The sequence below is a fragment of the Haliotis asinina genome, chromosome 7, assembly GCF_037392515.1.
Source record: "Haliotis asinina isolate JCU_RB_2024 chromosome 7, JCU_Hal_asi_v2, whole genome shotgun sequence".
Classification (NCBI taxonomy): Eukaryota; Metazoa; Mollusca; class Gastropoda; order Lepetellida; family Haliotidae; genus Haliotis; species Haliotis asinina.
The window spans coordinates 21,951,228-21,969,023 of record NC_090286.1 but is presented as its reverse complement, the minus strand read 5'-3'; the positions used below and the strand labels follow the sequence as shown (position 1 = coordinate 21,969,023).

General features: G+C 39.2%; 1 protein-coding gene across 1 annotated transcript in view; it reads left to right on the top strand.

The window, feature by feature from the left end:
* Positions 1-13,989, top strand: part of LOC137291413 (uncharacterized) — a 38,616-nt gene extending 24,627 nt beyond the window's left edge. The window contains exons 13-24 of the mRNA XM_067822747.1: positions 268-407; positions 767-942; positions 1,042-1,125; positions 1,336-1,478; positions 2,042-2,157; positions 2,248-2,449; positions 3,077-3,142; positions 3,646-3,865; positions 4,669-4,720; positions 9,264-9,397; positions 10,320-10,378; positions 11,593-13,989. Of these exons, the coding sequence (XP_067678848.1) occupies positions 268-407; positions 767-942; positions 1,042-1,125; positions 1,336-1,478; positions 2,042-2,157; positions 2,248-2,449; positions 3,077-3,142; positions 3,646-3,865; positions 4,669-4,720; positions 9,264-9,397; positions 10,320-10,378; positions 11,593-11,613 (1,413 nt within the window). The 3' untranslated portion in view covers positions 11,614-13,989. The remainder of the gene's footprint in view (positions 1-267; positions 408-766; positions 943-1,041; positions 1,126-1,335; positions 1,479-2,041; positions 2,158-2,247; positions 2,450-3,076; positions 3,143-3,645; positions 3,866-4,668; positions 4,721-9,263; positions 9,398-10,319; positions 10,379-11,592) is intronic.
* Positions 13,990-17,796: the final 3,807 nt, after the last annotated feature.

The window sequence follows — 17,796 nt, the reverse complement described above, 5'->3', positions numbered from 1 at the left end:
ATTTTAATTAATCTGTAACCATGCCATCTTTAAATGTCTAGTTGGCATTTTGATTTTGTGATTATGAGAGTTGACAGTAATGAGAACCGAACAATAGAGCTTCAAGCAAACTGATACAACTGAAAACAACATCAGTGGCCATGATAACCATACACTTGCTTTTCAACTAATCTATGGTAATGGTCCGGGAATATTTGATGTGTGAGGTCATAGAGCTGTATCCAAAGATTTAAATGTCTCTGGTTAAACATCTTACCTTGTTTCCAGAACTGGGTAAAATGGCGCACCAAGGAGATTGAGGAGGATATGGAGTTTTGCCATCCAAGATGGCCAGAGGAAAAACAGTTCCTAAAGTCAGAACTTGCAGCCCTTGACAAGCTCAATCCCAAATACTTCAATGATGCATGGTAAGAGATCAGACCTGAAGTAACCGAAGAATTCCATAATGAATCTTGAATGCAATGTCATAAAGGGTTTGCTTCACGTTCAGTGAACATATTTACTCCTGTTATCTTACATTCTTTAACAAATCATTTTCCTATTCTTTGATCTGTAATTTTTGTGAAGAAAGAAAAACCTTTGACAAAGACTAAAGACTAGTTCCAGAAAACAAAGACCTTTTTGTTAGAACTACCATATCTTCTATAATAATGAGTTTTGTCTGCTATAAGCTTAGCTTTGCTTGCAAATTGATAGGATGTTCTAGCCATCTGTAAATATAAAAAAGTGAATTAGTTATTTGATCTTGTTGCATTTTTTTTTCCAGGAACATATTTGACTGGACATGTTATTTCTTCCTGTTGTTGTCCATCACCACCCACTTTGCCGACATCGGCATTCACAGCAACCTTCTGGCTCGCTGGCACATCCGCATCATGTGTGTCACCATCATCCTCCTGTGGCTGCGACTCATGAAGAATGCCAGGGCATTCTCCACCCTCGGTGAGTCGGGCATTCTCAGCCACACTCAGTCATCAATACTTATCATATGTGTATGTGTGTGGAGGGTGCATGGAACTCACTGATGTCTTCTGCTTCCAGGACCATTTGTTGTGATGTTGGGGAAGATGATAGGTGACTTGCTGAAATTCTGCTTCCTCTACCTGGAATTCTACATTCCCTATGGTAAGACTGGGTGTCATAATTGCCAGTTGTGTCGTTCTGAAGCTTAAAAGCTGGGCAATAGCAAACTTGACCAAGATGCAGTGGGGCAAAGAGAGCTGTAACAAGGAGTCTTAACTGTGTAAGCTGCTAACAGTGAAATGATTTAAACTGATGAAATAATTGTAAATATGTCCTGGGAAAATCTTCACTGAAAGTGTTTTTGCTTTGCAGCATGTGCCTTTTGGATGATCTTTGGTGGAGACAAGCAGAAGGAATCGGATGGGACTCTGATTGAGGTGGATGGCTTCGGTTACCCTACTGCCATGATGTTCACCCTGTTCCGACTCACACTTGTGGATGAGTACGACTATGCTGTAAGTATGTCTGTGTAATCTTCAGATGAAACCAAATACAAAAACCACAGGTATGATTCTGACATGTCCCTGGGAGATAAACTGATACCTTTGAAACTGGTTCATATTCACAACTGAAGTTCATTTGTCTCTCAATATGTTAAATTCCACCCATGATTGTTGTAAGAGGAGACTAATGGGATTTGGAGGTCAGACCTTCTGACTTGGTGAACACATGTCATTGTTTCCAAACTGATCAATGCTCATGCTGCTGATCTCTGCATTGTCCGGTCCAGACTTGATTATTTACAGACTGTTGCCATATATTTGGAATATTGCTGAGTGTTGCATGAAACTAAACTCACTCACTGATAGTTTTCTCATCAAAACTAGTTACCCTCATCTAGTCTACACCATGCTGAAACAGATGTGTTTTAACCATTAAAGAACAACAGCTGCTTTTAGATTTGCTGTGTACAACAAAAATGGTAGTATAACAAGTTACTGTAATACTGTGTTTTGTTATACAGTAATGCTTTGTGTAGTCAAGAAGATGTTTCTGTAATAAATGTGAAATCTTCCAGAATATGAAGCTTGTTGACTCCTTGATGGCGGACTTGTTGGTGGGAACATGGTTGGCGCTGTCTGCAGTCCTGTGCCTTAATCTCCTCATTGCCTTGCTATCAGACACATTCCAAAGGTAAATTGTCATTGTGGCTCTGGCTTAAACATGTTCCTCAATCTACATATTGATGGCTAATGTGCGATAACTTCTGTATTTCCTCTCCAGAGTCTATGACAATGCACAGGCTAATGCTGTGATGCAGAGAGCCATCACCATCCTCAACATCTGGGAGGGGATGTCCAAGAAGCGCCGCATCAAGTTCCTCACCTTCATAGAGGAGCAGTGTTCACCCCAGTCGGACTACTATGATGATGATCTCACACAAGCAGGAGAGGAGGACCTCAAGAAAGTCACCATTCAGATCAAGGTAGGTCATCAATTTGGGGCAATTGTCATGTCTGCTATATTAAGCACCTCTCCCCAACAAGCATCAACTAACCAACATTTTTACCATTGTGAAAGTTATTTTTATAACCATCCCAAACTATGTATGTACTATGTACTATACTGTATCAGAATGGAAGGTGTATCTTTTTTTCTTGTACGGATCTGATGGCCACTCGGGACTGAAGATGTATCAGTTTGTCATGTACAGATCGGATAGCCACTTATTACTAAAGGTGTATGAGTTTGTCTTGTACAGATCTAATGGCCACTCAGGACTGAAAGTGTATCAATTTGTCTTGTACAGATCTAATGGCCACTCAGGACTGAAAGTGTATCAGTTTGTCTTGTACAGATCTAATGGCCACTCAGGACTGAAGGTGTATCAGTTTGTCTTGTACAGATCTAATGGCCACTCAGGACTGAAAGTGTATCAGTTTGTCTTGTACAGATCCAATGGCCACTCAGGACTGAAGGTGTATCAGTTTGTCTTGTACAGATCTCATGGCCACTCAGGACTGAAGGTGTATCAGTTTGTCTTGTACAGATCTAATGGCCACTTGCGATAGTCATTGATTATTTATTGAGTACTCATTCTCTCGTCTTACAGGAACAGCTTGATGAACTCCAAGAACAATGGAAAGCAAAGTTTGGTGGTTTTGAAGGGGGAATATTTGTAAGTATTAATGCTATCATTGTAAGATGAAAAGTCACATTTTGTGATGGCACTACATATAATGTAGGGAGCAAATAAGCTCTGTTATTGATTGAAAAATTATAATCTCATAATCTCTCAAAGATAAGCAAATGCTTTGATATGCAGTCATAATATTTTTTATATGCAGTATTCGAAAATTAGAGAAATTATATTGAATATTGATGTTACATTATCTGCTATATATCCCTCTACACATGACGAAAGTGGGGCTGATGGCTAAGTCTTATGCTTATGTCACATATGTGATCTACTGCTGGCCAACATGACAGATTGTGAAATGAATTTGTAGAGCTGAGAAGAAGATAGAAACAGAGTGTCAACGATGATTTAGTGACTGTTTTGTGTGAATTTTTCATATCAGTCCTGTACAGGTATCTGTCCAGTGCTACCCTCCCCTCCTTCACATCACACCTCACCAAGCATCCATCTATAACATAAGGTCCTTCTGTCTTCTGTCACAGGAGGAGGGTGCTATGTCCTCCACCACCACCAAAACCAGTGGCAGTATTGTCACCAATGACAGATTTGACCATGAGATCCACCTCCTCCAAGACAGTGTGAACCAACTGAAGCTGAAGCAGGAAGAGATCGCAGACCGCTCACGCCGCGACATGAAAGCTGTCAAGATCCTGTTGCAGCAGCTGCTGAGACAAGACGGAGGAGGGGGTGTAGATATTGGAGGTGAGATCAGTTTCTAACCGTATGTTTTAGTTACGTTGTTCACTGGTCAGGAGGGGGACATGTGAACAACATGTTTATAAACACCTCAATGTAAATTTTGAACTGTTGGAAGCATGGGTATTGGATCATAATAAGGAGAACCAGAGTTAGGCAATTATCCAATACCAATGACAGTTGAACAAAAAAATTTAGAGTTATCTCCCTTTCATCAATTTGCATTCACAAAACAACAGTGATTTCAGTACATCATACATGACTCAATTAATCAACATAAAAAATTACTAACACAAAGTAACAAATGAATTCCCACAGTTCGGCATTCCCAGCTAGTAATATAGAAAATGTTCCTCGCTTGTGAGCAAGTGCCCAGTCAATCAGAAAATGACATTTATGTGTGATAATTTTTAAGTCCTTTTCAATCACAAGTATGGTGTTGAGTATGGTGTAAGAATGACTATATATGTACTTGAGTGAATTGTCCCTATTACTGATTCATTGTAACATTTTGCATGTAAAAGTGTGTACAATACTCTATGTAGAGTAACCCCCAGTTTTTCTGAATTCCATGGAAAACAGTAATCAGTGTAACACAAAGTGCCCCGACTGACAGGATCTGATTCAACGAGGTGTCACTATAAAGTATAAAACATTGCAGATCCTGTTGTGTACAGCTGTCAGTGCATTGTGTTTTTTAAACTTTCAAAGATTGAATAGAAATTATGAAACATACATCAGCGCCGCTGTTTCCAAAAGTGTGTCTCATATCAGTATATATGTTGACAAAAGCATCATTTCTTCGTCAGGTTTAACAGAGCTGGAGTTTCGGGACAGCCGAATGTCAGGTGACTTTGGAAGGTGAGTGATGTACTTCTGTTCACACTGCACTCAGCAATATTCCAGCTATACAGTGGCGATCTGTAAATAATCAAGTCTGGACCAGACAATCCAGGATCAACAACATGAGCGCAATTGGGAACTGACGACAAGTGTCAAGTAAGTCAGCAAGTCTGACCACCCGTTCCCATTAGTCACCTCTTATGACAAACATAGTCGACTTTCATGGCAAGCATGGGTTGCTGAAGGCCTGTTCTACCCTGGACCTTCACGAATCAATTGATCAATGAAGAATGATAACAATTTTGATGGATATACAATTTCTTTCATTCTGTGAAGGGAAATGTTTCGACATAGATAGGGCAATGTTTCGACATAGATTCTAATGTAATTTTCAGTCAAGTGAATTATTTAAATCTATGTCAAAAAGTCACCCTTCGCAGAATATAAGAGGTTGCATGTCCATGACAATTGTCATAGTTCTTCATCAACTCAACTTCTAAAATGCCCATCAAAGAAGTAATAGATCAGTGTGTAAATATGGTTTAAATGTACGTATACCATAACAATTATTTACTTTGTATATAATTGGTAAACTGTAAGTACGAGGGGAAGTCAATATGTTCATAGAACTCGATATAAAACAGAACACAATGGTTGTGATATTGGTTTTATTTTTCAATATAGTCTCCCTGAACCTCGATGCATTTTGCCCATTTGTCTTTGAGACTGTCTATGCCCTTGAAATAGAAGTCTTCAGATTGGTCCCTCAGCCACGCCTCTGTTGTTGCCTTGAGGTCATCATCATTGGCAAATCTTGTTCCACGCAAGTGAGATTTCAAATTGCGAAACAGATAGTAGTCGCTGGGGGCCAGATCTGGACTGTATGGGGGATGGTTTAGTTGTTCGAAGCCACATTGTTGAAGAGAAGCTTGTGCAACACGGCTCTTGTGGACTGGTGCATTGTCGTGGAGAAGCATGACTCCAGCTGTCAACTTCCCACGCCTCTTCTCTTTGATGGCCGCTCTCAATCTTTTCAACAAGTCAGCATAGTAAGCCCCTGTGATCGTAGTTTTAGGTGGTTTATAGTCTATGAGAATCACACCCTTTGAATCCCAGAAAACGGTTGCCATGATCTTGCCAGCAGAAGGTTGTGTTTTCAACTTCTTGGGTGCAGGAGAATGCTTGTGCTTCCACTGCATGGATTCTTGTTTGGTTTCGGGATCCCAGTGATGAATCCAGGTTTCATCCCCAGTAACCAGACGAGCATGAAAGTTATCAGGATCAGCGTTGTAGATGTCCAACAGCTCACGACTGGATTCAACTCTCTGGTGACGATCATGTGCATTTAGGTTACGAGGGACCCATCTTGCGGATACCTTGGACATGTGCAGGTGTTCATGGATCACTGTGCAAACACTTCCATGTGAAATGCCACACTCTGAAGCTATCTCGTCCACCTTTATTCTCCGATCGGACATAATTAAGCGTTGGATCCGGGCAATTGTATCTTCTGTAATGTCTTCAGAAGGTCTTCCTGACCGTGGGTCATCTTCCAAGGAGCTGCGACCTCGCTTAAACTCAGCTGACCATTTTGCCACAGTGGAATATTGAGGGGCTTCCTCGCCATACACATTGATCATGGGTTTGTGGATTTAGGTTGCATTCACACCTTCTTTAGTGAGAAACTTGATAACTGCACGAAACTCAGTTTTGGAGGTTTCCATGATTTGTGCAGGGTAATCGTCTTTTAAAGGCTCTAACTCTCAAGTAAATGCTCGAGGAAGGTTGGGTATCAGTATACAGAGTCACAGATGAATCAACTCAATAATGACACCAATGACAACATCACCAAGGATATATCAGCACCCACTTCTATGAACTTATTGACTTCCCCTCGTATCACTAAACATTCAAACCATGAGCAAGGGAAAGGCCCAGTGAAAACAACAAATGTATTTGAATTGATTCTGTCATGATTGCAGTCCCTGACAAGCTCATGCATTGCAAATTTTTAAACTCATGGTATGCACTTCTATCTCTTGATTTGACACTCAGTGGAACAATGTCAACTTTTTCTCTCTAGGCCTCTCTTGTCCATCCACCCAAACACTCTATGCTACCCTCATTATAAGACAGATTCACAACTCATGCAAAGCATGCAACACGCGTCACCAACTGCCCACGTGACTGTCTCCGGCTGATCATTCGATTTCTTGTCACTGACTAGTGTGGACATGTTTTCTTGCTTTCTTGATCAGAAGAAAATGAAGAAATATACTCCCTTCAGCAAAGCTGTTTCGGCTAACGATCCTCATCTGCTGTGTGTGGATTGTGTTGGTCAGTGCAAGTGGGATACCTGGTATGAAAAATGTAAACATCTCACCTTTAAGGAGACAACAATCATCAACTTATTCACATTCTAAGAAGCACATTTCTTCATCCAGATCAGCTGGTTTTCTGAAGTTCCATTCTTGTACTTTGTCTTCACATCAACTTGTGACATCTTCTGCTCACTCAACCCTAGATCTCCAGCTCAGTCATCAGCTGCCGATTGCTCTAGACCCAGGGATCTAGTGTCGTTACTTCTCCTCCACAGTGGGTCTCCTTAGGTTTATCTTCCATTTCATCTGCATCCAGACATTGTTCTACTGACAGAGAAGATCTGATCCACAGAGTTCTGATCATAGAGCTCAGCAGATTATTCCAGAGTCAGGGACTCCTGCACAAGTGACTTCTACTTCCCTTGATCTGGCTGCAGTGATGTCTGCTCTTATGACTGTTTGGAATCAACAACTGTATGTCTTTTCGTATGTCTATTGCCTCTCTGGTGGATGAGGACATTCAGACGTTTTGTGGGACTTGTTTGGCTTTCTTAGATGGAAACATTTAGCTGCCTCATTTGGATACAGCTATTCGGCACACTTTACCTTCCATTAATTGCATCATCTTGACGGTGCACTCTGCATCTGTGGAGCACGCATTCACTCAGGATGCCTACGTCCTTGGTTACCTGTTGGCTGTTCGTCAACGTGGTCTCTGAATTTCTCATCTTGGCAAGATAGGTTCAAGGTAGAACTTTTTCAGCAATCTTGGTGCACAGAATCTTTGTTCAAAGGCATGATTGCATACATTGTGACGAAGGTAAGATAAGCAATTCCAGGTCTCTGTGTAGTTACTCAAACTGCAGAAATCCCATCTACAGGCATCTATGACTCAGCAAAGGACTCCCAGATTCATCCCCTCCAATCCAAAATTACGCCAGGGATTTTGTGGCCATGCATCAAAAGCAAGTGGCAGCAGATCCACCCAACCGTACTTCCAAGTCTGATTCCGCAGTGGAGTGGAGTCCCAAAACAGTGACTTCCCAGGGCATGACTGGGAACTCCTGCCACCAGTCAGACCCATCTTCAACACTCAAGTAGGTGGGAGACTAGGGATATTTGCTCCCATGTGGAACATTCTCAACAATCCCTTTGTGTAAGATCTCCTGCTGATCATTCTATTTCTATGTCAGTAGTGTAGACATGTTTTCTTGCTTGCTCCTCAATCTCCTCACCAAAGGTGACTAACTACTGATCATCGGTTGGCTGCCATTGACCCTACATTCAGTCCATCACAGCTACCCAGCAGACCAGATCCAAGTTCTTCGATCCACTATAGGTATGTTGATAGAGAAATTTGCAGTGCAGCCTCAAGGTCCAACACCCAGCACTCTAGAGTTTTATTCCCCCATATTCCTAGTTCCCAAGAGAAATTCCTGAAAAGTCAGGCTCGTTTTCAACATGAAAATATTCATTATTTTCAGCACTAACCTCACATCCAGATGATATCTATCACTCTTCTCTGCATGATTCTGAAGAAAGGAGATTTCCTTACAAGTCTTGACCTTATGTGCCCATTTATCCAGAGTCACAGAAATTCCTTTATTTCATGTTTCAATTGATCCACTTTCAATGGACCATTATACCCTTTGGAACTTCTACAGACCCATGGCTATTTACCAGAAATGCCAAGCTGATCACCAGGTTTCTTCATCTCCAAGGAGTCGTATTCGAAAGTTACATAGACAATTGCATTCAGGTTCAGAGTCCAGACACCCTTTTACATCAGTTGGAGTTCAGTATTAGGCTCCTCCAACTACTGGGCTGGCTGTTAAACGCTACAAAGTCAGAACTAACATCGACTCAGTCTCTTCAATTCATTTGGGCTACATTCGACACATTACAGGGCATGATGTTCTTCCCAAGACAAATGGTTGAAGATTCAACATTTCGTTCCTCTAGCACTCCGACAGCTTCCAATCCTCATGCCTAGAGACAAAGAGTTTACATTGTTACACTCAGTGTCGAATTAAGAGATAGAAGTGCATACCGTAAGATAGGATAAGTATATAGATATAGAATTTATCTTAATATTTCCTCTTGAAGCACAGATATTCGTTATTTCCAGCTCTAGACATATGTTGGGAAAAGGTCTGACTTCAGACATTGTATTCCCTGAAAAACTGAAGCACTGTAAGGTTTGTGTTGATGCACATCTAATGTCATGTTCTGTCCTGCAGTGAGCAGGCCCAGTCTGAAACCAGTGTCCGCAAGATGAAGAAGAGGAAGAAACCCTCCAAGGGTCCTTACCAGCAGGAAGGCCTCCTCCTGCAGGATGATGCAGCTGCAGATCCCAGGAGGCTGGTCATGAGAGGTGAGGCCTTCTTCTACATTACTGACACACATTCTTGTCTCAAACCAATGCTTGGTGGTCAAAATAACTCTATAAGGCCTTGCAGTTTTTATCAAGTGATTGTTTAATTAGCTGTATTGTCAAATAGTTTGACAGAAACAAAATGGAACAGAAGATCTTTTTCAAATGGTTACAGTCTTGGTCCAGTTTATCCATTTAAGAATTAATGCTTTACATGTAATAAAATATTCTTAGAGGTATAACTGATACAGTATTTGTGGATTTGTGGATCCAAAAACATCCATATGAATGGTTGAGTAAGGTGAATATGAAAGGTGGGTTGAGTAGACAGCCTATCATCAGAGTGGCACATTAGCCATGAATACTCAATCCACTTAGAAAGTGGTCAGATGTATCTAACCTGTGGAACAATAACCCTGAAACCTCACCTGACTGAAGGAGACATGTTGACCTCGGCTGTACAGAGCTGCTGTCTTTCGGATGGCACAATCCAATGACATAATAACTGACTTTTGTGGGTTGTTTGGAATTTTACTGAAACTGTACAATGTCCATGACCTGTATGGATTATATCCATCATTAAAGGACATTTTGGTTTGGGGGTATTGACAGTCCTTTGACCCAGACATTGTCACGTCATTCAAATCAAATTTATGCTTGACAACTTTATGTCTGTTGATAATGTTAGATTTCACATGGCATTAGTTACAGTGATTAGAACTTGGTGGAAAATGTGTGTCAGATGATGGAGAGCTGCCCCTGCCGACATGTCATGATATCATTAACTGTCAATGTAGCCCTATACTCACTGCATGATGGAGACAAGTACTCTGCTGAGTTAATGTCCTTTAATATTAGGCCTGAGTTTTCAGTGGGATTGTACATATTTAAGATGTCTGCCATGTTGACATTTCTGTTTCAGGACAAAGAGCAGATATCTCCACAATAAGTTTCCCGGACTCAGAGACAGCAGAACGTGAGGTAAATGCTGACTGATCATAATTTCACCACTTCAAAGAGATGTTGAATTAAAATTTGGATGAAATTTTTGCATCAAACATTAACCTGAATATTTTCTAATCCTGCATTCTGATTTATTAGCGGTGGTGTCAAATATAGTAAATGCAAGCATGATTCCATTGATGGCTTGATTACAGTGATAATATGTTTGTAGGCACATCTTTCACAAACATAACCATTAAACTGATTATATTTTTTAGGCTGGTCTGGCACATGGCATGCCTTGTTGACAGACAAACCAACAAGACATCATGACAAATTAGCAGTGCAAAAGTTAATAAGATTAACACATTTTTTGGCATTTTAGAATTTTGTTAGTAATACCTTGGGGATGGCAACTGTTTATTACTTATAGACCCTTATGCCATTGTAGAGGTGCAAGAGTGCAAAGTCTACTTCATTGTTCTAGGGGACACTTAAGTATTCCATACTGTGTAACAGTGAAATATAATCTGAGGTTATGTTAAAGAAATTACAGTATTTAGGTGGAACTATTCTTAAACTTAATCTCACATCCACTACACATCCAGTATAGATTGTGTGGATGTAGTCAGACTTACATTTTCATGTAGAATATAACTGCATAAGCCCTAAATGCAATCAGTCATAATTTTGAAAAGGTTTGACTCGATCAATGTTGCATCTTTTTATCACTTCTGCTTTTATGAAATATATTGAGCTTATTTTCTCCCTTTGTCATGGTGGATGGAGAGCAACTGCTTTCATTGTAGAGGTTATGAAATCAGATTTGAAAGTCATGTTACTTTCAAATTCATTGGTTTTGAAATGCTTAAAACCTTGAAATGTAAAGTTGTAGATTAAGATTCAGTGACACTTATTTCCATACATGTCTGTCTTTTACAAAACAAGGTAGTGGAGTAGCCTACTTGTTAAATGGTTTGCTTGTCACACCGGGCAAGACCCAAGTTCAATTCCCCGTATGGACACAATGTATGAAGCTCATTTCTAGTGTCCTCTGCTGCCACATTGCTGCTGGAATATTGGTGAAAGTGGCTTAAAACCATACTCACTCATAATATACTAAACCATCCCGCACAAGTTTTTTCCTTTCATCACGACAGATACAAATGACTGATGTTATATACATTTGTTAGAAGTTAAACAGAAAGTTTTTGAGACAAATTATCTTAATGGAACTACTGTTTTTTTTACAGACCGATCTCACAGAATGCTGAAGGCGAGACAACTCTGAACGAACACTCAGCCAGCAATGAATAAATGTTGAACAAACTGTGAAGAACTGATAATATTCATGAATGAATTGAATATAATGAGACCTTTTACATACCTCATAATTTTGTTGGGTATAAACCTTTTGCAAACACTTTGGTTTAATTTGTTTCAATCAAGTAATATTGTAAATTATTTTACTTTGTTCAGATGCATAATATCAGTTTCATTGTACAGCCAAATTTTATTTTACATACATGTCATATTGTTCTGGTGTTTTTTGTTTTTCTGAACAACATGTTTTAGGTTAAAAATGTAAAGTCCCATGGTATGTGTTCATCTGAAGGTATGTTTGTACACAGCATGCATATTTATTTCATAATTATGTTAAACCACAAGATTTAAACTTTATCTCTTATTTAACCTTTGTATTTATTGTTCTCATTATTTTAGTAGGAATTGTGTTCCCTCAATTAAGTGTTTCATTGTTTTGCTAGCCAAATGCCTCAAAATATTGTTTACCTGGTTTTGTCTTCCAGTTTGTTTTATTTAAACCACTATCTGATAGCAAGTTGAAAGTTATTACCCAGAAATCATCATGTGTGTTTTTTGTTTTGATTAATCATGTTAAGAAATGAGATCAAGATTATGCATCTTCTGCTTAATTGTAAGCTTTGAGAAAATAGGAAACCATTTGTATGAGCTCATATGTCCTTTGAAGTGTTTCCTGGTTGAGGTAAGACCAGGGAGATTGGGATCTAAGGGTATGGTGACAGTGCTGTAGTGTTGCTTCTTGCTTAGCTTGTTATTGTAGTATCTGTGAGGCCTGGTTAGATAAGGTTCCCTGCATGAATCATGTGATAATAGACACATAATGGGACAATGGGTCATCAGCATGGAAGATATTATTTTTAACTAATTTGAAGTCATCTCCAGTTAATAATTTGCATCACGTTAATATTTACCTGTTTACCTGTTCTATTTTGCAATCATCCAACATAATTCAGCATGGATACTCTCTGGTCCTAACATTTTTGGGGGAGATGAAGTAGCCTAGTGGTTAAATCATTTGCTCATCACTCCAAAGACCCGGGTTCAATTCCCCAAATGGGTACAAAGTGTGAAACCCATTTCTGGAGTTTCCCACCGTGATATTGCTGGAATATTACTAAAAGCAGCATAAAACTAAACTCATTTACTCACCTTACAAAAATGAGTGTGTCAGCATGAGGCAACAATAATTAATTTGTCAGCACAGTTAAATATGTCCACCCATACTGTGATGTGTATGGCCTCTCCAAAATGTATTTCCACATGATGACTAAACAGGGGAAGTCATACCTCAGAGATGACTGTATGACAGTGAATGAATATGTACATGAAGGAGGAGAGTGAATAGGATTATTACTTTTATATAAAGCAATGCATCAGAAGATCTGTTATTGACATGAAATGCCTTGATTTATTTTAATCTTCCAATGTATATGTATGCTAATGTATGTGCCATCCAAACATATCAGGTCTGGTTGCTATGACAACATATAGTGCCAGTATTACATGTTATTTATGAAGATGGTGCCTTGTCGCCAGACAGACTGTGATATTGTTGTGATATTACCTTTTATACATGTATATTTGTAAAGATATTATAAATTTTATAGCTTACCTTTGTAGATATGTAGTATATGGTATATATGTAATCTACTTTAAATATATGTAGATAACATTGGTAGTTACATTCTCACCTCTTTCTGGTTAGAACAGCAATCATGTATCATGTAAAACTTGTATTATATGTTCTTGTACATCATACAACCTTGTACAAAAATAAAACAAATATTGTCTTGCTTATTGCCTTGCTTCTGACAAAGGCTTTCAAAGCCGACAACAAACGTTTACAAGATGGAACAAGTCAGTGTATGCCTGACATTACCAGCATGTCTGTGGATAATTGGTCGAAACATACATGTGTCCTTCATATGGCTATAGCTGTGTGTTACGTTCATCTTTAAACATTAAGTTACATGTTGAAGACTCCCTCAGTTTTGCAATATTAGTATAAAGTTTAGAATGATTGCAGCTTGAAATTTGACTTTCAAATTGAAATATGTTTATTATTTGTTTTCATTTATCTGTCCCAAAACGGAATGCATTTTGTGTATGTTTAAGAAAGATTGGTTTAAGATTTCTGAATATCCATGATAATTGTAAACAGCTTCTTAATGTCATGTATGAATTTTAATTGTCAAAAGGCAGAATGTTTCTGCAGTGTGGAAACAGTTGGTTCACCATTATTTTCAGGGTACATGTCCCTCTTGGGCGACACCATACAACATTGTCCAAAGAAATGACTCTCTTTTGTAGCAAATACTATATAGCTGTATTTTTATATATCGAATAAATGATAAAATATACTTGTTGTGTTTGGTTGATTTGAATGGAGGAACATATGTAATGAACACAATGATTCATCACAATATGAATGTCTTTGGTCATGAATATGGTCACGTCGACACCTTTTGATGAGCAGAATTGCGTTTTTTTTAATTTGCCGGACTCAGCAATACCCAAGGTATATCACAGCTGTCAGTAAATAATCGAGTCTGGACCTGACAATCCAGTGATCAACAGCATAAGCATCGCTCTGCATAGTTGGGAACATGTGTCAACCATGTCAGCAAGCCTGACCACCGGACCACCTCAGTCGCCCCTTATGACTAGCATAGTCACCTTTTATGGCAACTTGACTTATCTTATACTGGTTAAAATGGCGTTGAACCACATCACTCTTTTCACAACTTTATTTCATAAAACCTATGTGTGTTAGTTTGTGCACCCCTGGTGTGTGCTTTGTAGAATAGAGTACATTGACGCATGATAGGGAAGTCTCCAAGTAATCGTTCATCCATCAATTTGTTCTCACCATGACAATCATGTACAGTTAGTGACCATTCTTACCCAGAATCTCCTAGGAGCATCTGCCTGGTAATCCACAACACTGACAGCATTGTGCAGCCATGATTCAGTCACATTCTTACCATGAGCCAGAATAGGTATATTCTAGTAGATGTCTGGGTTTGAATAAGTGCAGCGAGAACAGGTAACAGCCCAGCTTAAGGCATAATGTGTACTGCAGGTAATGAAGATGAAGATATGTATAAGTGGGCTTACTTGGTTGAAAATGTTATCAAATCCCATTTTAATAGATTGATGCTGGATCAATCAATGGATTGTTTGGGGTAGACTTGATTATTTACAGACTGCTTCTGTAAAGGAGGATATTACTGAGTGTGATGTTAAACAACAAACTATAATATACTTGGAGGCCTGTATTTATCATGAAGCTGATACACCACAGATTGCACACCTCAACAATGACACCTAATGAGCCAGGTAACATCACCTGGGCAGATGTGAAAGAGGATCATTGTGGAGTAACAGAGCAGGTGTATGGGCTGCTGTGTAAACATCAACTCAGCAGTAGATGGTATACACCTTCAAACCTCAGAGATGCTGTAAATTTCGGTCATCATTATTCAGAAGTGTACGTATGAAGGTAAATAATTGATGAAGCAGGTGTTAAATTCATGCCAGTGATGTATACAGCTCATTTCATTTCACTTTGCATATTTCAAGAATGGAAACACTTGTTTAAACCCTTCTCAGGTGACACATTTTAGGGATTTATGGGAAAAGTTTTCACTTCAGATGAGGTCTGCAGTTGATTGATATGAAGCACCTTGGAATACTCATAATCACTGAAAAAGATGAACTGGTTTTCTGTTGATATGGATTTGGACGTGTAAACCTATAGGTTACTGAACAATTGCCCTTCAGTTAGAATCAGTAACTATCGGGTATAATACTTATGTGTGGGTTGTAATAGATCCCAGCAAACTGGATGACATGGTTGGGTATTACCAGGTGAACTTGCATGTGTGTTGCTGGGATGACACATTCTCTGTGTTAGTCTAGGCAGTAAACATGTCAACGTCTGCAAGAGAGGTACTCCTGATGATTTACAAGCTTGTGGTTTGATTGTGTACCTTTTGTACTCTAAGAAGTCGATGCTACTACAACACAAGAAACAAAACAACTTGATTGATTTCAGAGTGTAAACCACCTTGCAATACTGAAATTTTAACGATTTTTTAAATACTGAACATTGCTGAAACAATGCTACATTATGGATAGTCTTCATTTATGATTGTTTGTTGTACTCATGTTTATTGGGCAGCTGCCTCAGTGGCAAGTAGTAGGGTGAAAAGATGCATTTCTGTAGATACATGGTAACATATCAAGGTCTCAGCCAGGACGCAACCTGTTTCTTACTTCCAACCCAAGCTACATCCTCAACTTTAGCTACAATCTCAACTTAACTCAACCTATGTCACTTTTAACAATAATGTTACCAACGACATCACCTCTGCAAACAATTTCACACTACCTGTAACATGACCTTAACCAACAACCTCAGTCTTGCAAACAATTTCACCCAACTTACAGCATCAACCTTTCCAACCTCACCCCTGCAAACAACCTCACCCTACCTGCTACATCACTGTTACCAATCTCACCCTACCCTCAGCCTCACCCTTACCATCAGCTTCACCCATGCAAGCAACCTCACACAACCTACATCATCAAAGTTACCGTCCTCACCCCTGCAAGCAATCTCACCCAACCTGCAACATCAACATTACCAACAACCTCATCCCCTGCAAGCAATCTGACCCTGCCTGCTACATCAATCTTACCAAAAACCTCACCAAGCTTCAACAGTTGCACCTTTACCATCAATCTCACCACTGCAATCAATCTCACCCAGCCTACAACATCAACATTACCAACAACCTCACCACTGCCAACAGCCTCAAAGCTTTCAGCTTTGCCTTTACCAACAACCTCACCACTGAGGTTGTTTTCTAATTATAAAAATGGAATGTTTATTCATTTGTTTCAACCATTTGTAGACAAACAGGGACTGAAGGCATGTTCCCATTTTGCCTAGATCCCATCTTGCCTAGATCCCATTTTGAGTACATTCATCAAATCAAATTTACACTCATGTGCTTCATGCAAGGTTTAACATGGAACTACATATTATGTACAATGAACTAATCCAAGTCAGTTCTAATGTCTTTAATTACTGTCATATTCTGATAATATTGTCTCAGGTAATTGGATTCAGGAACTTCATGAAGTTTAATCAAGTGTCCTGCTGTGTCAAGGAACTGAGTGGCAGTCCTGCTTCAGATTCTGTAGCCACTGGTCAATGTCTCTATCAGAATCGTTAAACCAAGCAAGTCTAGACTTTCTTCAGGTTCACCTCCTGGCTTTCTGGATCTCCTGTTCAGTGTAAAAGGAGCTGTTTGATCACAGCTATGTACTTTCAGAGACTAAGTGTTAGTCTATGCTGCTCCTGTAGTGTTGAAATATAACAGGGCAAAATTTCCCTGCACTTGCTGTCAACACAAGTGGGAAATATATTCCTGCTCATGTTAGTTGTGCAACCAATTGAGGTATCATAAATGGTTGATTGTGTTGCTGGTTAGACCATGTCTGCTGTGGCCATGCTGTTCAACACCTCTCTTGCAACATGATATGCACATCCAGATCCTGGTTTTAGAAAGATACTGGATTTATGAACACTGGAGGCACCTTTCCCTCTTATTTCTATGGAAACATACTATCTGTTGTGGCTATTGACTGGGAATTCTAAAACAATTTTTGTGTGTGTGTTCACAGCTGTTTTGTTTGTTCTTCACATTTTGTTTTCAGTCTTAATACAGAAGTATAGTTGGAATCTACTGCAGATTTATATGCCTTCTTGGGAATTATATCAGCATTTTAACAAGGTATGTTCTTTATCAAGTTTATTGTGCCTTTCACCAGGTCAGAGGAAGTAAGTTTGTAAGAAAATTGTTTTATTCTAATCATGCTGTATTGATTTTCGCAGCTAGTATGCCAGGATACATGAGTCAAGATTTGGCTCATTTGTCTTTATGATCATATGAGGAAGCAATTAAAAAATCATAATCACAATCACATAGTTTTAAAGCCAACACATTGTCAGATGCAAGTTCTTTCTTTTATTTTTTGTTGTTGCTTTGGTCATGTTTAGCACAACCTAAAAAAATAATAATTGGCTGATTAATTACTATTTCAACCTAATCCCTACATGCAAT